Raw genomic sequence first — 27,961 nt, forward strand, 5'->3', positions numbered from 1 at the left:
CATTATTAGCACAATGCATGAACTGCTTAACAAAACAACATCTAATACACTTCTTCCCATGTGCTATAACCTTTGCAGTGTGATTTACTGAAGCATGGAAACATAATGGCTACATCAGTATAATCAAAGGTCTATTTAATTTGGTCTTACGATAATCATTTATATTCCCCAGTAGGTAGATACTAGAAGAATTGTGGTACTACAGTTAAAATCTAATGTCTAACAAGCTGTGGATAAATTTTCATAATGCTTGATAGCCTTTTAGTTGTCTCTTTGGTGAGGATGGTTATTTAACAATCTTCTAAAATAATGCATGATTATTGAATTTCTTTTCAAGCATCAATACGGAGAAATGTGCTTTAAGTTTACGTTATGGTAACTATATCAGATTCAAATGCATAGCACTAGGCTTTATGTTACATGTTAAGTGGAATTGCTAATTCAGATTAAATGCATTCTGGGGAAAAAATTGACAGCTGAACTCTGCACATTTGTACATGCATAAAATTACTCATACCAGTGGAAATAATAAATTCCACTGGAATGACTTAAAATTGTGGGATAATAATAATGTCCTGTTCTCAGCAATTGCCTCTTAGTCCTCTTTTTTTTTAAAGTTCATTGCTCCAAACAGCCACCATTTTCAACATCATGAAGCCAACTGTAATTGCCATTTTAATTTCCAAAAATGACCTGATGTAGCATTGCTTGGATTGCCATGGAAAATCAAAAGAGGAAACCTCAGAAATCCATTAATGTGTCTGCTGTCGGCTTACCACTTCTTTCAAATAAACAGTCTGGATTGACCACCATCTGAGATGTTAAAGATTCCACTCAAAATAGTCTTGCACTAAATAGAATCTATGTCTTAGAGTGGCAAATTAGTCTTTCGTGCTTTGTTTTCTTTTGTTTTGTGTTTTGTTTTGTTTAAAATGGAACAGTCTTAAAGCAGAGATCCTCAATCTCCTTTGAATCAAAACTTTCTGTCTGTCTGTCTATCCATCCATCCATCCATCCATCCATCCATCTATCTATCTATCTATCTATCTATCATCTCTTGTTGCTTATGAAGGTGATTTTGCAACTCAGGCTTCTTCTGAAATTAGTAAGGAGTATCCCTTACCTAGTGCCGTGTAACGTAGTGAACTCCCATTACTTGTCCCAGCTTTTGCCAACCTAGCAATTCAAAAGCATGTAAAAATGCAAGTAGAAAAATAGGAACCATCTTTGGTGGGAAGGTAACAGCGTTCCTTGCACCTTCGGCATTTAGTCATGCCAGCCACATGACCACAGAGACGTCTTCGGACAGCGCTGGCTCTTCGGCTTTGAAATGTAGATGAGCACCACCCCCTAGAGTCGGGAACAACTAGCAGTTATGTGCGAGGGGAATCTTTACCTTTACCTTTATCCCTTAGTACAAATCCTAGGAATCTATTAGTCCATGACATTGTTGGTGACTAGTAAACCAATGATACAATACAATACAATAGCAGAGTTGGAAGGGACCTTGGAGGTCTTCTAGTCCAACCCTTGCCTAGGCAGGAAACCTATACCGTTCCAGATAAATGGCTATCTAACATCTTCTTAAAGACTTCCAGTGTTGGGCAATCACCACTTCTGGAGGCAAGCTGTTCCACTGATTAATTGTTCTAACTGTCAGGAAATTTTTCCTCAGTTCTAAGTTGCTTCTCTCCTTGATTAGTTTCCACCCATTGCTTCTTGTTCTACCCTCAGGTGCCTTGGAGAATAGTTTGACTCCCTCTTCTTTGTGGTAACCCCTGAGATATTGGAACAATGCTATCATGTCTCCCCTAGTCCTTCTTTTCATTAAACTAGGCATACCCAGTTCCTGCAACTGTTCTTCATATGTTTAATCTCCAATTCCCTAATCATCTTTGTTACTCTTTTCTGCACTCTTTCTAGAGTCTCCACATCGTTTCTACATCGTGGCGACCAAACCTGAATGCAGTATTCCAAGTGTGGCCTTACCAAGGCATTATAAAGTAGTATTAACAGTTCACATGATCTTGATTCTATCCCTCTGTTTATGTAGCCTAGAACTGTGTTGGCTTTTTGAGCAGCTGCTGCACACTGCTGGTTCATATTTAAATGGTTGTCCACTAGGACTCCAAGATCCCTCTCACAGTTACTATTATTGAGCAAGGTACCACCTATACTGTACCTGTGTATTTCGTTTTTCTTGCCTAAGTGTAGAACCTTACTCTTTTCACCATTGAATTTCATTTTATTAGATAGTGCCCAATGTTCAAGTTTGTCAAGATCCTTCTGTATCTTAAGCCTGTGTTCTGGAGTGTTGGTTACTCCTGCCAGCTTGATGTCATCTGCAAATTTGATGGGAATAAATGGAAAACTCATCAAATTTGCAGATGACACCAAGCTGTATTTATTTATTTATGATGTATTTAGCCTCGTTGTTTTGAGTAAAAAGTAACTCAGATGTAAATTCTTCCTTTCTGGGCTTATCACTTTTCATCAGATTAACCTTACATCACAAAGTTGCTTTAAAGGTTAAATAGGAAAAGGAAGAACCATCAATAAATTTCCAGGAGTCAGGAGAAGAGATAAAGCTTTAAGCAACCAGGAAAAATAAATCACCAATTCATAAGAAGTGTATTAGACTTTCTTCTTCACAAGAAGTATACTAAACTTTCAAACATTTTTGATGCAGTGTTGGAGTGATTCATGGTGGGCTGGGGCGGGGTGCACAATTCTGATGTTGGGAGATGATTGACCACCTCTGCCATATGTATTAAATATTTGTTACTTTCATTGTTAGCTTATTTGTGGAACATTTTCAATTATGCCATCTATTTGGTGAGGGATTTTCCCTGAAAAGAAAGATAATACAGACAGAAAGTTACTGAGGGAAGTTTAATCCTGGTCACACATCAATGAAATTAAGCACAATGAATAAAGCCAGGTTTTAAGAGCAAATAACCCAATTTTTCAACTGTTGTTTCTGCAGCAGAAGTCACATTTTGATGTAGGAAAGGCGGGTTTAAGTATTTTCTAAACAAATTCAGCAACTAATCTACATTTGTCAGCTGCATATTGCTTCACAGTTTCTGAATTTAGTCTCATTAAGGTAATCACTTTAACTCCCATATCAGCATAATATATTCATTATGAACTCTCAAACTTGGTTCATTGTGCTTAAATTAAGTTTGTTTGAATTAATGATGCTGTTCTTCCTTCCTGCAAGGCCCTATTTAGTGCACTGTGAAGAGGGAGTCTTTATGCAATATTTGACAATGTTTTGAACCAGCAATCTTTTTTTTTTAACTTGAGGGAGGAAGAGGCTAAGGCATCAGCCATCAATTTGAAGACAATATAAAGCATTTCCACTTAATAAAAGTATGTTAACATTTTAACCTCTCTTACCAATGAAGAAAATAAAAATAGGTTTAATGGTATGTTAGGATTATTATTATTATTTTCTTTATCCCCTTCCTATGGTTTTCTGTTTATGTTATGCATTACGTTTTCAACTTCAGGCAGCAGATCAAATAAAGAAGTTATACAATCTTTTCCTACAAATTGATGCCACTCAAGTGGAGGTGAATCCCTTTGGTGAAACTCCAGAAGGACAAGGTATTTCTCTCTTTTTTTAAAGGGGGGGGGGGGGTTAGGAGGTTGAATATTGATCCAGCAAAGAAACACTTTTTAAATTAATGTTCTTCAGCATGGGGTTTTAGTACTTCAAGCCAGAGCTAACGAACATTAAAAAGTAATAAAAATTCCTCACATTCTCTGTATCAGAATAGTGCCTTAGAAAATTTGAACTGTCTGTAGATACAACTTATTCCTTGCGTTTTCCTTGTCACCGGCAAAATTGGCCTTCTATTTATGGCTTAAGCTTGGGTTAGACTTCTGTGTCACTGCATATCAGGGAACATGTGTATCTGTCATCAAAGACGGTTGCATAGCTGTTGCATTTATACTTCTGCAAATGTTAACATTGTTTGAATGTGCCTTGCCTTCTGCCTGCCTCCCAACAGACAGTTGCATGTAGGATGTGCATGTAGGATGTGTATCTCCATACAATAAGCATATAGGATGCGTATCCCCACACAACACATAGTTAATATTTGGGAGGTATGCACATTGACCCATCTGCAACCATTTGTAACCTAGGTTTACCCATCAAACGTCTGCCTAGGTATGTCTTGACATCTATGTGCAGTTGTGGGCAAGTTGAAATCAAGCTTTAGCGTAATTATGGTTTATCGTTATATTCATCTTGACACTAAATTTTCTTTCCAACAGGATTGCACTGGGAACTATAATTTAAAAATCACTGTAGATTTTCACGAGGCAGTTATGGAGGCAGTTCATTTATTCTATGGAGTTAACAGACATTTAATCTTCCCACAGAGAATCCTTTTCTTCCTTAGTGGTTATTTATTTATGGAAGACATTTATACACTATCCTACTTGTATCTAGAATAACTTTCATAGCTGCTTTCATGTTTTGGTTAATCAAGTTTCCCCTTTCTCATTCCCTTTGGAACATATTTACAGAGTTATTTTTTAGAAGCTCTGTTCTCCATGCGCATGATGTAGTTTGGCAAGGTTCCAATGAACACCTCCATTTTGTCTTTGACATTAATCACACAATCCTTCGATAGGGATGAAGCATCTCTGCTGTATCTATATCAATCTGTTTTTCTGGTGACCAAGTCTTCATGTGAACATTAAAGGGATTTCTTCCTTTGACATGTCAATGGCCTCAGTTCTTTCTCACCTCTCTTGAGGACCACAGCACGCATGGTTCATTCTATGCTTTATACTTTCCTATCGAGAATAGTTCTGTCTCCCAATTCATCTGGAACAAATCCTCGATCCAATCTTGGTTCCTTCCATCCTACAGTTTGGAGAATTCAGTTCCACAACTGCTCAGGAATAAGATAGAAGGGATTATATCGCAGATAAATAGAAATCCTTTCCAGTATTTGGAAAAACAATTTGATATTTGGTAATAACAGATAGTCCTCGCCTTACGACTACAATTGACCCCCAAAGTTCCATTGCTAAAGAAGAAAGTTGTGATCTGTGTCCCATTTTACAACCTTTTTTTTACCACAGTTGTTAAGCAAATCATTGCAGCTGTTAACTGAAACATGCAGTTATTAAGTGAATTCAGTTTCTTCCCATTGACTTTGGATATCATATGTCATCTGGGGAGGTCACAAATGGGGATCACAGGACCCTGGGACAGTACAAGTGTCATAAATGCATGCCAGTTGCCAAGTGCCCGAATTTTGATCATGTGACCATGCTGCTACCATCAAACAAAAATTGGTCATGAGTCATTTTTTTTCACTTACAACTTGCTGTTGTAACTTCAGACATTCACTATATACATACATACATACATACATACATACATACATACATACATACATACATATATGGCTCTGTGTGTGTGTATGTTCCAACATAACTTTGGAATGCCTCAAGCAATTTCAACCAAACTTGGTACATAGATGACTTACTCTCTGGGAAAAAAGTACTGTGGGGATAAGACACCACTAACAGTCCTCAGGGTGGTGTGTTCTGTTAAGATACTGCCTGGAGTGCCTTAAAATGGCTTCTACTATACAGCCCAGTGAAGCTGCCATGGTAATGACTTCACAGTACTCCACAAGGGGGCTCCCTCTGGTAAGGGGGAAAATCCAACATTAGAAATTACATTTGGTCCAAACATTTCCCCCCTCTAAATAAATACCCGGACAATGCCAGGTTATCAGCTAGTTAGTCACAAAAATATCCACCCATTATCGGCCTTTCATTTCCATTTAAAATAACATTTTTCTTCTTTCCTCCACTGGGATACTTCCCTTTCCTACTATCCACTGGAAACTCTACCAGTTCCCACCTGAAGCCTTTATTCTTCTTCTTCTTTCTATGTTAATACTGACCCCTATGAATTCCTGGCTATGCACTTCCTGTCACAGAGGAAACGGTTCTTGAATAGCTCCCAGGGTCAGAGCTATATGTCTTTAGAGCAAAGCTTCCCAAAACTTTTCATTCATTACTTGAAACTGCTTATCAGAAAGCCCTTATTCAAGTGTTCCTGTTGTGATTGGATAATGAATTTGTACGTTGTTACCCAAAGAAAAACTACTTTTACTCAGGTTGGGGTATTTTGCTCAGATTTAGGAAGCACTGCTTTCTAAATAGAGATATCCTCCTTTTCTTACAGTCCATATGAAAAAAAAACAGTTCTTTCCCTGGATGGCACTTTCTTTCCAAAATTATTTTTTCCCCATCAATTAAGACTTTAGACTGCCTCCATTTTTTCCCAGCCTCTCAAGTGTTTGCCTTGTACATGCTTTTACTTATGACAATACGGTCTTGTTCTACGGAAACCATCATTTATTTCTGTCTTCCAAGGTCATCTTTATAGAGTAAGGGCTTATAGATGGATGCAACCATGAAGTTTTGTTGAAGGCTGGCTAAGCAACAAATCTCCTTCTGATTTGTACTATTTTAAAATAGTAATGGTCACATTGGCAGTTTGTCTTCTCAGGAATTCCTTACTGGAATTCTATCAGACAGCCACATGTGTTCATCCTTCTACCTTCATCCAGCATTCAGAGAGATGCAACATTTGGAGGGACATCATAAAATCCATTTTCTGGATTATAAATTTGTTATTTATACATATATATATATGTGTGTGTGTCTGAGAAACCATGCAGAAGACTTTGTTAACTGCAGTTCTTCGAATAGTTGTCCGCGAACTCACAACCTGCTCTCCTGCCTTCTTGGTCAAGTGATGTCAAGTGACTTCATTCCTTCTCATGCACTGCATTGATCTTAAGAACTAAAGAGGTCCAGTGGAAGCTGTCCTTTGTTGCGAGCAGTGCAGGACTGCTAGTGTTAGAAGATTCCAAAGGTTCTAGGTAGTTCTATGCAGATCCATAACCAATGCGTATATGAAAATGATGATGTTATCCATTCAGTTGACTGCAATTCTTGCCGATTCTGTGGGCCAGGTCTCCACATCTTCCAATCTTGCCCTATTTCTTTGAGGTTTTTCTATGCTCTGTCTGGTGTCCATGTGTCTTCCATGTGTATTAAGAATCATATGAAGAAATGCATATAGAGGTAAATAATTGGTGGTGGGGTTTTTAGTAATAGTATCATTGATTGTAATAAAAAATTCAACTCGTGGGACACATGCGTAATAAGGAACTTCAGATGGCATGTTTTGTGGAAGTTGTGATTGTGGTTTATGAATGTAAAATATAAAATTTGACTTTTTAATAGGTACTGTAGGTTTAATTATCCTTTTCCCAGCCAAATTCATAACATCTAAATAAGAAAAGTTTAACGTGGTTCCTGTGATAGGCTACAGTATTTAACTGGAGGTAAAAGCGGAGTAAATAAATCTAAACTGTATGAAAAATGACCTTAAATAAATCCTTAATGGCCAGATTGAATTCACTATTTTTTAATCTTACTTTATTGTCATTGTATGTATATACACGGTATACCCATACAATGGAATTCACATAACACCCAGAGACCAGGCCCAACACACATGACAATTCCCAAACTTCTTTCTTGTATCGTCTCAAAATGTCAAATATTAAGATCAGTTGTAGTTTGCACAATTGGGGAGCAAATTGCATAATTTGCCCAGATTTTTAAAGTATTATTTTATGGGTACAGCCAATAAACACCCATTTTAGTAAAATTAAGTAGACCAGTTTGGATTTTAAAATTATACTGTGTCTTATTTGACAACAATCTTAAAAGACACAGATCTTCAATAATATAATCAAGATGTCCTTGCTATTTTAAGAAATTGTTCTTTTAGACAGCAGAATGAAACAAGGTTATTTTTAAAAAAGCAAATGGCATAAAATTATTTCAGAATAATTTAGTGCAAGAGAAGAGAATAATTTAAATTATTTAGTGTAATAGAATGCAATAAGTCAAAAAATTAAAATGTGGCCATGATGAAGTGTGCTTGTTTTATGACTATAATGTAAAATAGTCATGTTAAACTGAATTATTAGACAAATTATTAATGATAAAAATATATACAATTCAGCACTCACCCTCCTCACCCTTTTCCAACTCTGAAAGCTCCCTATGGCATTTTGTATATATATATAGAAGAAATAATTATGTTGGTTGGAATAATAGTAGAAGATATATTATTTGTGTATCATTATGCAGTGTCTTGCCACTGGATGCTGCTGATAAGATTATGCTGCTGATATAAATTGAGGATTAATTCCTTAATTTGGGGAGGAAGAAGAAATTGTGCATTTTAATGGCTCATTAGCCTACAATTAGTTCAACATTTGGAGGGCCACACCTGTCAAAGATAATGAAATATACATTAATAAATTAAAAGTATGTGGCACTTTTCTTCCTGCATGCTGCCAAGAATCACCTGATCATAGTGTTGTTATTGATTTTTTAAAAAATCCAACAAATGAACAAATTCTGCGATCCAGACATAAGGCTAGAAACTGAAACGTTTATGCATTGTCTGTTATTTTTCTCTGCGTGAAGATTTCATCCTGTAGGTTCTTAAAAAAATAATGCTAATTTAAAGTCGTGGCTAAAACATAAAGAATGGTTACTGGAATTCGGTATGTGTAGTTTAATGAAAAGAAGAACTAGGGGAGACATGATAGCAGTTCCAATATCTCAGGGGCTGCCACAAAGAAGAGGGAGTCAAACTATTGCCCAAAGCACCTGAGGGGGTAGAACAAGAAGTAATGGGTGGAAACTAATCAAGGAGAGAAGCAACCTAGAACCAAGGAGAAATTTCCTGATTGTTAGAACAATTAACCAATGGAAGAACTTGCCTACAGAAGTTGTGAATTCTCCAAAACTGGAAGTTTTTAAGAAGAGATTGGACAACCATTTGTCTGAAATGGTATAGGGTTTCCTGCCTGGCCAGGGAGTTGAATATTCTTATTCTATTCTATATACCTTTTTCATTAGGGGCAATGTCAATTATAATCTGGATTGGGACCCTAATATTTAGGGTTAGAAATGGCCTCACTTTTGCAATTCACAAACAGAATGCATCCAGTTTTAACTATACAATATCTTAGGAACAATCTCCTACAGCAGCAGTCACAAAGTGATGTCAAAATGATGCCTTGTGTGATGATTCCCCCCTCCCCCAGGGAACAAGGCTGAATGTCCAATTCCCAACCCAAATGGTGTGATGAGGGGCGCATTCCGGGACGGTTGACCTTGAGTTGGGTATAAACAAGTCCATTCAGCTGCGCAGTAGATCATGAGAGCAATCCTCCCTTTTCATTCACACAGGCCATCTCTCTCTCCAGCACACGTCCCCACCCAAATGCCAATTTTCCCCCTTCCCCATTACTACGGCAGCCGATAGCAAGCAAGCATAAAAGAGGTTGACACATAGGTTCTGCTTTGTTTTCTTGCAGATGTGTGGGGATTCTGGAGGACTTAGCTGTCTGTCATGCTATTTTTGAATAAATGCCAAGTTATCATTAAATAAACAAATGGGAAGAAGGCATCAGTAATAATACTTAGTTTGATATCAAACCTTTTTCTCGATATACCATGTATTTGTGATTCCTTCATTTTGCCATCTATTTTCAGTTCTTCCTCTGAAGCCCCTTCAGTTCGTTTATATTGTTCTTATAATGGTAATAATAAATCTTCATTACAGTCAAAGACCAGCAATAGACATTACTTTTTACAATATGTTATAAAGTACTGACATTAAAATATATTTAAAAAGTATTGATATTAAAAGTGGATAATAACACACATGTTCTCAAACTGTTCAGGTCACTCCCTGGTTTACATGGGTGAAAAGCCAATAAGTATGGGAGTAAATACAATGGTCCAGAAATTGTTAAGAGATATGTCCAAATAATTGGTACAAGATGACAGCTATAATTCTGTAAACATTTTTTTTTCTTGTGGACATTACAGCAACACCGAATTTTGCCACTGGTAGACAGGTTTGAGTTCTGGAGGAGAAAGCCTACATAAAAATTGTCTGCCCTCCCTATATTGTTGTTATAGTGCACTAATCAGATTCATTTAACCCTCTTGATGAGATCTGGGTATTGCATAGTAGTGGGTTTCTATTATTTGCTTCTTTTTTAAAAAAAATGTTTCTTTCTTACTTCTGTTTAATGTTAAGATTCCCTGCACAGGCATTTCAGATTGAATCGTATAAGCACTTGAGGATTCATATTAAGAAATATTTTGGGGCCAGTGGGCTACAGCATCCTGCCAGAGAGGGGAAAGAGACTTGCAACTGCAGCAGCAAAGAGTATTGCAGCCAGCGTAATTAACTCCCTTACGTATCTCAAACTAGGAAAGAGGAGTGAGATAGTAATGCTCTAATTTGGCCAATGTGGGACTACAGGCATGAACAAGGTGGACTTTTAGGCAAACCGGGAATGCTTTCTTTGCTAGTGGAGATGTAAGAAGAAGCCTAGAAATGCTTGGCAACCACGTATCTGCCAGGACTCTGCTGAGCTTACTTTGCTCTATGGTTTTATTGTTGCTTCTTGGCTCTTCACCAATAAGAAAGACAAGAGGGACCAGAGACAGGAATTTGGCTTTTTAAACTGAATTAGAAATGAAACACTGTTTGAAAATGATACTTGTTGTGCTCTGCTGTGTTAATTAAAACAAAATTGCAGGAATGCTTTGTTCGCTATGAGATGGATCAGAGCCTGTGAATCAACAAAGCCCTTGTGATAAAGCCATTATGTTATTTCAATGTTAAGCCATTTCTCTGTTGTACTGTTCCCCTGTTTCACTATTTCAGCTTCGCACTGAACCTGTAGTAGACGTAGATTTAATAGAAGGAGAATGCTGCCAGTTGAGCAGTCTAGCATTATTTACAGTTCTACAACCGGTGTACACCATTATAGTTCTCTCTATAGGGAGACAACCAAAGACATTTTGCAGGTAGGGCTGATCAGAAAGAAAGAACTGGAAAGGAAAGAACATGCCTACATCAACCTGAATAGCATTGGTCAGATCCAACCCTCTGCTGATCTCTTGATTTCACCTTTTAACATAGTGATGTTGTGGCCCGCCAGTGGCCAGCAGATCTGGCAGCAGATTCAGACAGTGAGGAGGTTGGAGAGGAACATGGGCCAGTCCTGGAGTCTGGGAAAGGCTCTGTGTCTCAAAGAGGGGTCCAGAACTGTATGCCGGTTATCTGCTGTTGTCAGAGTCAGACAGCAGTGAGGCAGATGAACAGCTAGAGCCTGTTCCCAGTGTGTGTGGATGCACAAAGTTGCCAGACAAAGGGAGCAACTAAAGAGCAAGGGTCGACTTGGGAGTAAGGCCAGAGGATGAATGGCTCCTCCCAGAGGAAATTAAAAGAGGAGCGAAAGGAGAGTGGAGTTTGCAGGAGTACAATTAGTTTGCTTAATTGGTTACTCCTTGCCGAGTTCTGCAGATGTCGGCTTGGCAACTCTCCAAGCCAGATAACGTCTGTGACCATAAACCCTCCTTCGAAAGACTTTGCTGGCTGTGAATGAGCAGAATTCACTGTAAATTAATAAAAGGGGGTTTTGCCGGGACAAGGAGTTTGTTTCATGCTCTTTGGAAGCCTCGGTCAGAACAAATGGGTGGTGACATCTTGAACTCATCAGCTTAAAAGAGAAAGCACTATTTTAATTTCAGTGAAGATAAGGACAACTTGAACCTATCCCATTCATATACTCAGGCTGAAATGAAGGCAACATAGAGATTTCATATATATATTTTTCCCCTTAGTAGGTTGACACCTAGTAGGTTTGTGGCAAATTGCTTTTTGATAATTGCTTTTGCAAGCCCCAAAAATCTGGAGTGAAATTCTAATTTTGTTTTCCTTTACCCTTTTATTTCCTTTTCCGTTTAGTGGTATGCTTTGATGCCAAGATAAATTTTGATGACAATGCTGAGTTCAGGCAAAAATCCATATTTGCCATGGATGACAAATCTGAGAATGAACCAATAGAAAATGAAGCTGCCCATTATGACTTAAAGTACATAGGTCTGGATGGAAACATTGCCTGTTTTGGTGAGTAAAAACATCCTATCGCTATAACTTCCTTGTCTGGTCTGAAAAACCGCATGCCTAACATCACATATCTAAACAGAGTTGGATCAAACTTCTCTACAAGCACTTATGACAAATACCTTAGAAGTAAAGAGTTTTTCAAAGCATGAAATAATACTGGTTTTTCTAGGGAGAAAGACTTCCATGAAAAGAAAAGAACAATTCTGCTAAGGATCCTTGAGAACAGTCATGCCTAAAATTCCTGCTTGATTCCTAGCTCCCTCCATAATGGTTGGGCAAGGACTGAATTTAGAGTTGCATAAAGAATTGTAGACTACTACTTAATCTCCATCTAGATTAATACCACTAGTACATTAGCTCTATGAACACCACAGCTTGCTTGCTTCTTTCCTTCCTCCCTCCCTCCCTCGCTTCCTTCCTTCCTTCTACTTCCTGCTACTTTGGGTAGTTCCCAAGCAATAACTCTGCGGGGTGAGTTGGGCTGAGAAAGAGTGATTAGCCCAAAGTCACCCAACTGGTTTTGGTGTCTAAAGCAGGACTAGAACTCATAGTCTCCTGGTTTCTAGGCAGCCCCTTAATTGCTAGCCCAAATTGGCTCTCTAATTGATTCACTAAACTTAATGAGCCAGAGATGCACACCTGTGCACTAAGAGGATATGAACTCAGAGTATGAACCTTTCCTTACACAGGTAGTCCTTGACTTACTGTTAAGTGAGACATTTGTTAAGTGAGTTGTGCCCTATTTTATGACCTTCCTTGCCACAGTTGTTCAGTGAATCATTACAGTTGATAAGTTAGTAATACAGTTGTTAAGTGAATCTGGCTTCCCTATTGATTGTACTTGTCAGAAATTCACAAAAGGTGATCACATAACCTTGGGACACAGCAACAGTCATAAGTGTGAACCAGTTGCCAAGCATCTAAATTTTGATCACATGATCAAATGCTGCAAAGGTCATAACTCTGAAAAATTGTCATGTAGCGTTTTTCAGTGTCATCGTAACTTTGGATGGTCGCTAAATGAACTGTTGTTAATTGAGGACTACCTGTATTACAAGCCATCTGAAAAGATCTCTATTTTGTAGAGTATTTTTAATTGAATTTCATTTATATAACCACCCATCTTACAAAGGGACTCTGGACAATGAACATAATTTCAAAAAATCCACATAAATAACAAGTAACAAAAACCTACAGAAACTAAGTATCCAGCACATTTTTTTTTCAGAATGGTTTGGCTGTTTTCACAAGGCTTCTTTTGTAGAATAATGCCAAGACAATCAATACAAAATTTATTTATAAGTTCAAATCTTCATTCGTGTAATTTTTTTCCCGAAAGAGATTGCGTTCCAAGGTAAAGAATATTGATACTATTTTTTTTTACATTAAACAACCACTTATATAAAATGATACAGAATTTAAGTTTCTGTATTACTCACTCATAAACTATAATCTGAAGCTATCCAAGAATGCATTATAATGGATGGTTTAAACTCACAGAACTTCATAATTGGGATATTTCTGATTATTTTATGTATTGGTTCTTCCTGGCAGCAGACTGCTCTGGAATTTCCTGCAGAGAAGCTATTTAAGTTTCTGATGTTATACATAGATATCAAACTTTAGAATTTTCTACATCACTTGTAACTTCAAAACAATCAGATGTGTCTGTTTTCATTTTGTCATAGAATGATATTAAGTTTAGGAATGTAATTTAACATTTTTTCTCTCATACATTATTTTCCCAATTCTGGGGGGGGGGGGGGGTCTTCCCATGACTGGAAGCTGGTATTGTGTGTATGCATGTTTGTGTAATCCAGATCATAATGTGACCTCATGTGTTATTTTTATTGTAAACAAAAAAAAAAAAGGCACATCTCTCATGACCTGTTTATTCTTTAATGGGAATCCCAGGATTGTATTTTAAGACGGGAGTTCATAATTCCTTTATCCCAACCGAAATTCCCTACTTTGTCATTTCGATTTTGGCAGAACTCTTTCTTTATTGGCTTTCTTATACATTAGATTAGCTGTTCATGTTTACGTAACAAACAAATCAGGGGTGGATCGCTGCCAGCGTTGCTGCTGGTTCGCTTTGTGCACACTTCGCTGCCCCTGCATGCGCTATTGCCTGTAAATTGTTCTGCGCATGCGCAGAACATGAAAAAATAACTAAATAACAAGCCAGCAATGGTAAAGGCGACTGGGGAACCTGTTCGGGGACATGGCTAGCCTGCCATCCCTACCGGTTCGGGGACCCAGTCTCAATTTCCACCCGAACTGGTGTGAACTGGTAGCAACCCACCTCTGAAACAAATGTGTAATTACATGTTATGTATCATACATTACAAGTTCAGAAATACCATAGGGTTAGAAGCGGCTGTTTGGACCTCTAAGTCCAAACCCTGGTAGAAATGTATCTGTCTCTCACCAGAAAAGTCTAGCTATGCAACGAAGTTTATATTTTAATGGGCTAAGCCATTTTCTTCTATCTCATTCATGAGCTATTTGCAACGGGACGACCCCTTAATGTATATAACGGGGGGGACGTGGTCTCCTACTGGCCGTGGTCTCCTACTGGACCTTGGGCAGTTCAGAACTGGTCCGCAAAAGTGGTGGCTGAGTGCATGTGTACACACAGATCCCCACTTACGCAAACAGCAGGCAAGCATGTACATGCATACTCAAATTACATGATTGGCAAGTATGCGTGCATGCTGCTGACGCAAACAGAGCTGCACAGGTGTGTGTGCTTGCCCACTACTCACGCAGAACCATCCCCTCTCCACCCACCCATCCATTCCTCCCCCCACCAGTCCGCAAAGCCGAAGAGTTTGGTACAGAGAACCCAACAGTTTTTTAAAGGGAAAAGTAAGACATTTTCTAGCGTTGGTAAAACTGTAACTAGTGGGAATTTGTTAAAGGGGCAACTTTTTTTTACAACATATTAGAAAGAATTTGTTGTTGTAACATTGTTTTGTGCAACGTTAATGAAATTAGGCACGGCCCATAAAACTGCAAAACTGACTAAAAGATCTGGTAAGTGAAGGAATAAAATGAAGACATGAAATATGGAGTTTCTTCTGATTTTATAATTGGTTTTTATTGCTATTTTTTATTCCTCTGCTGTATTGAATGCAAGAAGAGGGGGAAGGAGTTAAATTCAGCAAAATGTTCTCCAGCTTACATAGCACCCTCACCTTCTTAAGTGCTTAGCTCCCTCCTCTTCTCCCTCACCTTTTAGGTTTTTTTCTGCTAAACAACTAATTCCCACAACACTGTCAAATTATTTACTAAGGCTGTATTACTATTATTCCTCTCATCCATCCTAGTTCCTATCTCTTCTCACTTATGACTATAACCATGTTGCTTGTATGTTTACAATTTATGTTGTTTTATTTGTTTCCTAGTTTGATTTGATTGCTTATTAGTAACCTATGACTATCACTAAGTGTTGTATCTTATGATTCTTGATGAATGTATTTTATTCTCTTTTTATGCACATTGAGAGCATGTGCACCAAAGACAAATTCCTTGTGTGTCCAATCACACTTGGCCAATAAAATATTCTATTCTATTCTATTTTGTCACCCACCAGCAGTCCCTACCCCTCTGTTAATTTTTACAAGGAAAAGACGAAACTATTTTTTTTCTCATTCACAAGGAATGTGGTACCTTAAAAATGTCCCCATTTTTGCTATTTCTGAGTCACACATTGAGATAGAGGGGGAATATAAGAAAGAGCAGAAGGATGCCTTTACTCACTGCTAGGTATAAGCAATGCCCATTTTCAGTATTATTGAAATACATATTGGCAGTATATGGTGATATGCTTGCTTAGGCTGTGATTTATTCATTTAGTGTTTCTGTGCTCCCTCTTCCTTTAAAAAAAAACTCAGTAAATTGAGACACCTTGGATCAGACTCACAGGACTTGGAAGCAAATGTCCACATTTTCCATAAGTTTAAATTTTTTCTCCATCTGTTCCTTTCTCTTCTTGCTTCTCTTCTTTTTTCCTTTTATCTTCTCCCACTTTTTGGGTTTTGGCATCTTGGAACCGCATTTGCACATGTTCGTATTTCGTCTTCTAAAAAAACATCAGCAATTTAAACTCTCTTAATTACAGTAAATGGTGCTGGACTTGCAATGGCAACCTGTGATATAATTTCCCTTAATGGTGGAAAACCTGCCAACTTCCTGGATCTTGGCGGAGGTGTGAAAGAAGCACAAGTGTATCAAGCCTTCAAATTGCTCACTGCAGATCCCAAGGTAAAGCACAAAAACTTGACTTTGACAGAAGATGTCTTCATACATAGAATTGTACATAGATAGTCCTTGACTTATGAACCCAACTGACCCCAAAATTTCTGTTGCTGAATGAGACATTTGTTAAGTGGGTTTTGTCCCAGTTTACAGCCTTTCTTGCCACAGTTGTGGAGTGAATCACGCCAGTTGTGCAATTAATAACACAATTGTTAAGGGAATCATTGCAGTTGTTAAATTAATAACATGGTTCTTAAGTGAATCTGGCTTCTCCAGAATGTAATTAGGTACTTTTTCTTATTTTGCTTCTTTGCAGAGGTGTTATTTCCTGTGCATTGTTTTCTCTTCTATTATTAGAATTATTGTTTCATTGCATAGTCTGCGAGATACTATATTATTATTGTTATCACTTTTGTTCATTAAACATGAAACTCAGTCAACTGAATATTTAAAGGTGTATTACTAATTTCATTGACTGGCACTGATGGTTGATACGGGTTGCTGCCAGCATCCTAGGTATCAACCAAGTATCTTATAATACAATACAATAGTAGAGTTGGAAGGGACCTTGGAGGTCTTCTAGTCCAACCCCCTGCCTAGGCAGGAAACCCTATACCGTTTCAGACAATCTTCTTAAAATGTATAATGTTCCGAGAAGCATTTTTTTTCAGTTCCACTGCTGTTATAGCAGGAAGCTGCAATTTCTTGATGTATTTTGTAAAATTGTTGGACACGGTACCAAGTGCCCCAATAACAATGGGTATCACTGTTACATGTTTCATCCATAATCATGTAGTTTCAATGGTTAGGTCATGATATTTCGTGATTTTTTTTCTAGTTCTTTTTCTTCCACTCTGGCATCTCCTGGTACAGCGACATCAATAAATTGTGCGCTTCGGTTTTCGACAACTGTGATACCTGGCATGTTGTGTACTAAATGACGATCCGTCTGTATTCAAAAGTCCCATAAAATTATTATTATTATAAACTTTTATTTATTAAACATGAAACTCAGTCAACTGAACATTAAAAAATGTATCACAAATATCATTGATTGGCACTGATGGTTGATACGGGTTGCTGTCAGAGAAATAATAATAATTGTTGTGATATTATTATTATTATTATTGCATCAACAGAATTGTATCACAGCGGCCAGTTGTTTCGCCGGATTTGGCATTGATTACTAGTCGGGCCCCACCCAGGGGCCTAGGACGTCGTAACGTATTTTCGTAATATACGTGCAGATCCAAGCAGTGCGGCCTTTTGCATTTGACTGATGGTGATTTTGTCAATTTTTAACTGTTTTAAATGTAATTCCAGTGCTTTGGGAATAGCACCCAGTGTGCCGATTACCACTGGAATTACCACTGCTGGTTTGTGCCAGAATCGTTGAATTTCAATTTTTAAGTCCTGGTATTTTGCGATTTTTTCATATTCCTTCTCGGCGACCCTGCTATCACCTGGTATTGCGATGTCTATGATTGTAACCTTATTTTTCTCAACCAGTGTGATGTCTGGTGTATTATGCGCCAGTATTTTATCCGTTTGTATGCAAAAATCCCACAAGATCTTGACCATCTGATCCTCGATGACTTTTTCAGGCTTATGTTCCCACCAATTTGTTGCTGTTTTAATGTTATAATTTTTGCACAAATTCCAGTGGATCATTTGTGCCACTGAATTGTGCCGCATTTTATAGTCAGTCTGCGCGATTTTTTTGCAGCAGCTGCATTATTATTATTATTATTATTATTATTATTATTATTATTATTATCTGTCTTATTAAGATGCAAAGGTAGTTGAGAATATATGCTTTTACACTTTTTTCAGCTGTATAAAATCACATCATATAGATGGAGTACCCATTTCTTTGGTAAAATGTATCCAAAGAAAAGTTGGATATTAAATTGTAGAACAGAAACAGCAGTTTTAGTTGTATTTGGCAATCAGTGGCAAAATTTAAATTTTGTTGCCACCAGTTCTGTGGGAGTGGCTTGGTAGTAGGGGTCATGTGACTGGGTGGGCGTGGCGAACTTTTTTCCCCACTTTTTGAAGCATTTTTTCCCGACCTATTCACCCAAACTGGCAGGAACAAAGTGCTTTAAAAAGGGGGGGGGAGAAGGGTCGGACGATCGCGTAGCACAGCTGAGTCTCACGGAATCTTTTTTTTTTCACTTTTAAAGCTTTTTTTTTACTACCAGTTCAGGCAAACTTGGCATTCTTTCCTACCGGTTCTAGTGAACCGGTCAGAACCAGTAGCATTTCACCCATGGTTTGGATGGTTAGGAAGGGTCACTAGAGAAGGATGTCCTCTTGATTTTAGTGGTAAGTCTCAGGAAACTATTGGAGTAGATTTTTGCATCTTCATTCATTCTTGCTCACAGCATTTCCGATCAGGCACACCTATCCACACCTTTGCCTGCTGTGCATTGTGGATATTTCAATAGTTCAATACATCTGGCTGGCTTTGCATTGTAAGCTTCGGTTCCCACCCTGGACAAATGGTTGAAAGATATTTATTGAAATATCTGCTTATGTTGTTCCTTTTTTTAAAAAAAAGTCTCAATTGTTTTATGTGCTCCTTTTTTTCATTGTTTCATTGATCTGTTTTATTTAATATTGCTCCCTTGCCCTCAGCTTTTGATGTCTGCAAAATATTTATATTGTTTCTTGAACGTCAGAGAATTTTGGTCCCCTGATATATGTCCCCTTAGCCCAGCGATGGCGAACCATTTTTGGCTTTTGTGCCATAAGCAGGGGGAGCCCAGGGGGTCGTGTGCGTGCATGCCGCACCCATAATGCAATCCGCGACACCCCCCCAGCGCACATGCGTGCATAACAGGCACGAACCCCCCCCCCATTTTTTACATGCTTTTTTCGCCCTCCCCAGAGGCTTTACAGGAGGTCGTTCTGGAGGCTTCAAGAGCTTACCTGAAGCCTCCAGAGGGCAAAAAACGACCCTACGAGCAAACCGGAAGTCACTTCTGGGTTGCTTGTAGGGCTGTTTTTAGTCCTCCGTAGCCTTCATGGAAGGTCCTGAAGCCTCGGGGGGGGGGGGAGGTCGGGGAAGGCTGTTTTCTATAAAGCCTCTGAAGCCTGGGGAGGGCGAAAAATGGCTTTAAAAAGGCTAAACTCAGTTTGCCAGCGCACACATGCGCGCTGGCCAGCTGACAGGGCAACGCCTCGCGTACCCTGACAAATAGCTCCGCATGCCACTTGCGTGCCATAGGTTCGCCACCCCGGCCTTAGCCCCTTCGTTTCTTTTGTTCTATTTTCTTTAAAGGCCCTTGGCTCTTGTTCCTGCCTTCACTCTGCTGCATCTTTCCTAAACTTTTCCACCAGGCAAGGTGTGTTCTCTCCCTCCCTGCCTCCCCCTCCTACCCCCAAATTAAGTGGCCTGCTAAAAACTGTTTGCCTTTGGGCACCTTGCTAATAGGAATGTCATCTCTTGACACGGAGGTACGGTCGGGGGCCCTGTAGGTTTGTACGTTGTAGAGTTCAAATCATAAAGAAATTATTGCCATCCTTTTTAAAAAAAATCATTAACTCTCGTTCCTTTGACTGTGTTCCTCTGTGTTCCAGCTATTGCTCCCTGTTTTTCCCCCTCCAGTTCTTTCTAAATGAAGCCGCTTTCCAACTGCTACCTTAATCCCTTGGCCCTTCAGCACGACTGATTTTAGCTTCTACCCTTTTGGCACTGCTATAGCCAGAGTGATTGGTTCATGTCAACAGGCCATCTGAGATACACTATATTGCCAAAAGTATTCGCTCTCTCCCTCCCTCCTTCCCTCTCTTCTCCTCTCTCTTTTCTCTTTCTTTCCCATCTCTCTTTCCCCCATCCCCTCCTCTCTCTCTCTTTCCCTCCCTCCCTTCCTTCCTTAATTTGGGAGGATAAAGTTTTAATTGGGGATTTCATGGATATATTGCAAGCAATCAGTCTCCCATTAAATGCAGGTATCCATCAATTATGTAGAGTTTTAGAAGAATGCCATTTTTTTCCTCACAGTAACTTGTCCTGCCATGCACTTTAATAGCAGTGCTTTACAGACCTCTCTAAGTGGTTTATAGAGTCAGCCTATTGCCCCCAACAATTTGGGTCCTCATTTGACTCACCTCGGAAGGCTGGAAGGCTGAGTCAACCTTGAGCCTGGTGAGATTTGATCTGCCAAATTGCAGGCAGCCGGCAGTCAGCAGAAGTAGCCTGCAGTACTGCACCACTGTGGCAACAAGGCTCATATCCCATCACACTAACCTATTTGAATAGAAGGGCTGAAAAGATTTAGGAAATGTGCTTTAAAATCTGGTTCCTGACCTTCGGGTTTTTCCAGATCTTCTCCATGACCTTCCACTCACATATCCCCACATACCATTTATCTATATGATGTCCTCTCCTCTTCCTTTAAGTGCAATACCTGCCTTTCTTATTTCTTGTTTTTCTTATTCATGACACTTTGCCTAATTTTGTTTGCTTCTGTGCAAGTAAGGGTTAGAGCCTCACTGTCATTATCAAGTCTCATGATGTTCATTTTCTAAACATCCTCTGGCACTGGTTAGAATCATGAAGGAAAGTAGCATTAAATATTTCTACTCCTTTGCCTTTATTTACAGCTATCAAAAGTGTCAACATAATATTGTTTGTCCTTTTAAAAAATATATTTCTCCGCTATCATTTTCCTTGTGGTTGCACAAATTCTTAGAATTTATTTTTAGAAAATGGGAGCCTACTATTTCAACAAATCTGGCTTTTAGGATTATCTAGCATAACAAGCTACATGGGGGGGGGGGGTGTAAATGATACATGAAATACCATAAATAGCTAAAACAGATAAAAATGGGGAAAATAGGAAAGAAGATGGAACAAAGATATGAGCTTCAGGGGCTGATATAAAAAAAAAAAATTAGGCATCCTGTATGGCGGTCTCAGTTGCAGCAATCTTGCTTTTCCACTGAAAGAAATCAAGCTTTTTAGAAAGAATAATTTAATAACACTCTGCATCTTAAAGCAACTTTTCCTCCGAACTCGCCCAATGAACTTTGAACAGATTCCACATTCCTTAAAGGACAGGTGAGCAGTGTCTTGAATTGGAGATGTAACTATTAGTTTACAGGCAGAGAGATGTAGTTCCTTCCTTATTAATGACAAAATTATATCAACAAAATCACTTTTGGAAAGAAAGCGGAATATTTGCTCTCTCCGTAATTAGCTGAAACAATTACTTGGCAGTAGAGTAAAAGGCTCATTATTCCAAAGTAAACTAAATTTATTGTGAGTCCAACTGGTGTTTCTGCCTGCCAGTGCCAAGTAGGCTAGTTCATTTGAGGCATTCCAAGATAGCGCAAAAGACAACAATTCATTACTGCTATGTTTAAATCAATAACCCATAAAGATTCCAATAGAAGATAATATATACAGTAAGGCTTGGCTGTTCACTAGCAGACATTTCATTACCTCACTAGTCACATCAGTGCTACTGAGTGTGGGGTTTATTGACATAGCTTGATCTGCCAATGTTGGTGGGAGTATGAATTTCTCCTTGGTTGTTCCTTGATCTGTATCGATTGAAGATTTGAAATATTATTCAAGGTCAGCCCCATGTAGAGCACATTACAGTAGCCCAATCTGGAAATAACTTAGGCATGACTCAGTTTAAGCAGGGTTTGCTGATTCAGGAATGAACATAATTGGACCATAAGACAAAGCTGTGCAAAGGTCCTCTAAGCCACAACTGTTAAGCAGGAGTCGTAAACCTAGGAGGTCCCCCAGGTTACAAACTGCAATTGAGATTGGAGGGAAAACTCCTTAATCTTACAACACATGAACAGACTCGACCATAGTTTCAACTGGGAAACCATGAGCATCCTAGACAAATCCAAAAATGCTAGGGCAGGGGTATCAAACTCGTGGCATCATGTTGTTGTCACATGATGTATCGCAACTTTTTTCCCCTTCGATAAATTGGGGGTGGGTATGCTCAGCATCCGGCCCATAGTACGCGTGTTTGACACCTCTGTGCTAGGAAATTCCTGGAAGCTTAGCATTCAGGGAAAATTGCCATCAATGGACACATAAGGGTAAATCACATTTACACACAATTCAGAAGAGATAATAAAAATGCTAAGAAATCTGCAAGCAAGCAACCAACCAATCAAAGAGAACACTACCAACTCCACCTCATAAAGAGTTAGTGTTAAGATAAAGTGTGTTTAACTACTATTAAAATCACTGAAACATAAGTCCCTAGTTATACACTTAAGGTTCACTGAATGTAATGAAAATGAAGAAGATGTCATTTTTAATGGATTATATATTTTGGCTAAGAATTCGCTTTTTTAGAAAACAATACTCTCCACCTCAATTGCCCAGTGCCTAATTCTGAATGAAATGAAATGAAATGTAAATAGCACTCAGTTTCAAATGTAATGCAGTATGATAGCAATGGATTTGTTTGACTTGTCAAATTTCATGTCATTAAGTAATAGAGAACCAACCACATTTTTCTATGGTCATTAACAAGTATTTTGCATTCCAATTCAAATGCCATGTATCTTTTACATGCTTCATTGCCTAGTTGTTCTTTGAACAGTGTGAAAACATCTTTGGTTTATTGCTTGGGTTTATTTTTTGAGAGGGTGGGAGAGAATATTGTCAAAGCCTGGTGTGAAGAGCACAGTATGAAGTTGTTTCTAAGCTGGAGAAAAATGGCATAATGAAAAAAAGGTTATTTGTTAATGAGCATTGCATTTATAGCCTTAAATTATGAGCCATATTTCCTGGCATGCTTAGGAAGCTGTATTTAGGGACAAGGCGATAGTTTATTTATTTATTTATTTATTTATTCTTCGCATTTCTAAACCGCCCCCTCTCCCAAAAAGGGACTCGGGGCAGTTTACTAATGAAGTAGGGCACAGTGGCCAAGTATTTAAGACGCTGGGCTTGTTGACTGGAATAGTGGCAGGTTGAGACTCAAGTATCATGTGATGGGATAAGCTCCTGTTCTTGCTCCAGTTCCTGCCCACCTAGCAGTTTGAAAGTATGCAAATGCAAGTAGATATATAGGTACCACTTTGATGGGAATATTACAGCATTCTGTGCTTCTTCGGCATATGGTCATGCCAACCACATGACCCTGCAAGCATCTTCAGACAATGTTGACTCTTCAACTATGAATCAGAGATGAGTAGTGTCCTCTGGAGTCAGACATGAATAGCACGGTAAAGCTTTATTTACCTTTAGTAGTAAAATATGTAAACCATCATATCCTTTGTATAAATATAGCTTCCAAAATTACGTTCATGAATCTCTAAAAGTACTTGATTAGCAAGACTGGGAAGTATCTCTATTAAGATACTAGAGAATTGGTATCAGAGAATATGCTCATGACTAATTGTTGGATATAGAAGAACCAGGCAAAAGTTTGATCTGATGAAGATACTTAGACGTTTGAGAACATATAATATTATCAAAAGTGGTGGGTTGCAGGTGGTACACCCTGGTACATGCTTACCGGTGCCTGCCGGAAGCAGCAGCCACTGTATCGGAATGGTGCATTGGAGGCCCCGCCCGCCCACCTTCGTTACTTACCTGTATTTGAAGGAAACAGGCCATCTGCACACAATCGTGCAGCGTACGGTCCTTCACGACTCTCCGCCGAGCAGCTGGAGCATCACAGGCAGTGGGTACACATGCCCGCTGTGCATGCCCTGCTCCCATTGCAGCGTACCGGTTGCAACGGGAGCCGCGACCCACCACTGGGATATACAGTATAACTTGAGCTATAATTAAAATATCAAAAAATCGATCCTGTTTCTGGAGCTTGTTTCCAGTGAGAATACACTAGTTTTAGATTCTGTAAACAGTATTTTATTTTATTTTTGTTTGTTTTTTTAAAAACAAAACCTGGAATGATGTATTTTAAAATTCTGAATTGTGCCTTTTAATTATTTGTCCAGGGATCTTTTTCCTGCAATGTCTGTCTGGCTGTAAAATCAGAAGGAGGTTATTTTTTTTTAATAGAAATAATAAATGCAATTAAAATATTACTTATTCATCCATGATTTTGCTGCAGTACTTTCTGAAAGTCTGTATTTTACTGACAACCGCAACTTCAGGAAAGCAATTTTCTTTTTGTGTGTTGTTCTTTTCAATGCATTTAAATTTGTTTCAGAATGTTTCTCCATTTTCCACTCCCCTTTTGGGAAGCAAGCATTTTTTGCCATGATTTAGTGTGCTGTCCTTCCTTATTTCAAGGCAAAACCTTTGTTTGCTGCACGAGCATTTTTCAATCCATTGGATAGAGAAGTGATTTAATGCTCTTTTTTAAAAAATGAACGTAACAGGTTGCTTAGACTGGGAGGGGGTACTAATGTAGGCTTCATCGAACTTAGTTATAAAATCCTGCGCTGGTAGAAATGTGGATAAGCAGCTTGATGTGAACAAGGCACTGAAGTGCTTTCCTAGCGAGAAATACTTTCTCTCTAGTAAAAATCTAAATTAGAGCTGGATATAGATGGTCTTTCAAGATTGTCCTTCATATTTGTGAACAAAAAAATTAGAGGATTTCTCTGAATTTCCGCAGAGGAAGAAGAAATTCTCCAATAATTCTAGTGGCAAGCAGAACAATTCCAATGATAGTGGAACTGCTTTTGAAAAAAAAAATACAGAATTTTCTTTGGAGTTCAATTGAACTATGGGAGGGTGCTGTTTGCCAGAGATAAATCATGTTGTGAAAGAGAAGATATTCACACAGATTCTTGGCTGCCACAAGCGAGTAATGTCAGACTAACCCTATTTCCTTTTCTGGCAGAGTAACTAGCATAATACATCAGGGACGTACTTTGATCTCAGAGACTATGCCAGCAAGTTTCTCATAATATCCTCATTAATAAAATAACATGTGGGCTAAATGACACAACTGATGGATTCAGAATTGGCTGAATAACAGCATCCAGGAAGTATTCATAAGTGAAATGTTGGATGAAGGGAAGGTGGTTGTCATAAAACGGATCTGGATTGTGGGCAATGAAACGCAAATCTGCTCTGTAGTAACTGCATTCTTTTAAAGGATATGTTCCTGGTACTCTCTAAAGGCATAGTTGCAGTGGTGGGTTGCAGGCGGTACTCCCTGTTACGCGCATACCAGTGCCTGCCAGAAGCAGCAGCCACCCTAACGGAATGGTGCTTTGGAGTCCCCTCCCCCCCGCCCTTGTTCCTTACCTGTATTTGAAGGAAACGGGCCATCTGAGCACACGTGCGCAGCATACAGCGCCTGCGCAATGCTCTGCTGAGCGTCGCAGGCAGTGGGTGCGTTTGCAGCGCACGTGCCCCTGGTGCACGACCGGCTCCCGTTGCAATGTACCAGTTGCAAAGGGAACTGAAACCCACTACTGCATACTTGGAGGTCTACATTTGCAGACCTTAGCATCTTAAAGTAAACCTCTAAGCTTCAGTGATGTAATAGCATTTTAAGATTTCTTACACCATCTGGGGGGGGAAATAGTCCAGAATAACTTGCTTCTGAAATAGGATTAGGTTACAGGGATTTAAAGAAGGACCAGAATAAATGCTAGCTTCAGAGGTCCAAGTAACAGCCCAGATGAAATCAAAACTCCAAGGCCAGAGGCTTCCTCAAAGTATAGATGTCATGTTTCGGCAGTCACATTGAAAAAAACCAATAGAGAGACAAGTTTGTTTGATGCAAAGTTTTTATCTCACTCTAGCAATCAAGTGTACTGAATGTAAACGATACAAAGGTAAGCAAATACAATACATCATTCCCCCACCCACTTCCACCGACAACTCCACCCAGATGACACCCAACCACCAGCACCAATCACCATGATCTTCAGCCACACCCCCATTCAGTGTCATCATTGCCTCCTTCCTGATCAGCTGCACCCGAGCAGAAGAGTTACGTCAGAGTAGGCAGTTGCACCCGAGTAGAAGAGTTACTTCAGAGTAGGCTCTGAAGTGCAGCTGTTGTCCAGGAGGCGTTAGTAGCAGTGGAAGCATTGACGGCATGTAAGCATGGCCGAGCGAGTGTGGCACTGACGACAGACAGCCTCCCTCCTGAATGGCAGCCCAAGGGCTGACAATAGACTTTTAGGCACATCATATTGGCATATCTGGTGAAAAACCCAACTCTAAAGCTCCCTGGGTTTTCCCCACCCTATTCAAAATCCAAAAGTTCTCTTCCCCCTCCCCCCCCCATTACACACAACCATCACATGCCCCAATCAGGTCACAGTCCCAGACGTGGATGACTCCCATCCACGTCTGGTGGTGAGAGTGTCCTTGGTTCCCGGAAGAGAAAATGTTATTTTGGCTACATACTTCCCCAGCTACCTCTGCTCCCCCCTCCCTTTCCCACAGCTCTACCCAGCCTTGCTGTGGCAATCCTGAAAACGTTTCAAGATGGCTCCAGGGTTGACAGCTGGTGTAGATAGTTGACGGAATAATTATGATAGCTTTGACTCAACTTTTGTGGATATTGTAAAGTTAGAAGGCCTTTCTTCTATGTATCATAAAGTTACAAGGCCTTTCTTCTGTGGGTTTTTTGCACTATAGCCTTGAGGTGTTTGGTTCCTCTCCAAGAAGAAGTCCTCTTAGACTCACAATTCCCGCTTCAGAAGCATGTGGCAACTGAAAGTAAGGGCTTTTGCACAGGATCAACTTATGCACCAATTGTGTCTATTCCTGGATCAGGAGCCCTTGCTCATTGTGGCTCCTCCTTTCAATTTAGAATATTTTAATGGACTTTACATAGGCTTGCCCTTGAAGAACGTTCAAAGGCTGAAATTGACTTGGAGCATAGATAGCTAGTTAGTTTTTGGTGCCTCTCAATACAGATAACATACTGCTGCTCTGTAAGCTGCACTTACAGAACAGCAGTGTATTATCCAGCAGGCTTCAAAATTTCATTCAAGATTCTGTTTAGCATTATTTCTGATGTCTGAGCTTCTAGAGAAAGTTATAGTTCTTGCTGTTTTCTTGTCAGTTTCACTGTTCTATCAGCAAGCTTGAAAAAAGCAAAATAACTTTTTTCAAATAGCCTTTCATAGATCCACTGGTGTCAGCCTTCCCAGGCAAACCAGAAGAAAACATTTTGTAAAACAAGGGAGTAAGTCCCTTGATTTAAGAAATAGCCATGACTCATGATCCCTCATTGGAAGCAACTCTTTGATTTCTGGTTCTGCTTTGACGTTTGTGTGGATTCTGCCCTGGGCTGGCTGGGAATATTGTCCTGGCTCTTGGAACTCAGGACTGGATTTTAACTAATCTTCTGTGCACTCCTTTTAAAAGCAAAACCACTCAGGCAGGCTTCTTTCAGAGACTCTGCTTTAGATTACGTTCCTTGTCTGCTGTTATTTCCCTGACCCTGACTAAACTGCTAGTTTCCATAGCAACTGTGTGAGTTAATATTGAAAGCACAAGCAGGACACAGATTTTGTTCTAGAACATCAAAGCATCAGAACGCTGTGGTTCTTGTGTATTCTTTTATTGCTGTGGCCAATCCAAAGCAGTGAGGCAGAACTTGTGGGATATAAATGACTTGTTTCAAGTTCAAAACAAATCTTTTCTCCTGTCCTCTATTGTCCCTAATATCAACATTTTATTTCCTATCATCG

General features: G+C 39.2%; 1 protein-coding gene across 1 annotated transcript in view; it reads left to right on the forward strand.

Annotated features, from left to right (window-relative positions):
• Window positions 1–27,961, forward strand: part of SUCLG2 (succinate-CoA ligase GDP-forming subunit beta) — a 260,703-nt gene that overhangs the window by 152,497 nt on the left and 80,245 nt on the right. Inside the window, exons 7-9 of the mRNA XM_081934798.1 lie at window positions 3,516–3,612; window positions 11,909–12,070; window positions 16,197–16,339. Coding sequence (XP_081790924.1) covers window positions 3,516–3,612; window positions 11,909–12,070; window positions 16,197–16,339 — 402 coding nt within the window. The remainder of the gene's footprint in view (window positions 1–3,515; window positions 3,613–11,908; window positions 12,071–16,196; window positions 16,340–27,961) is intronic.

Source organism: Natrix helvetica (genome assembly GCF_964273705.1).
Source record: "Natrix helvetica genome assembly, chromosome: 1".
NCBI lineage: Eukaryota > Metazoa > Chordata > Lepidosauria > Squamata > Natricidae > Natrix > Natrix helvetica.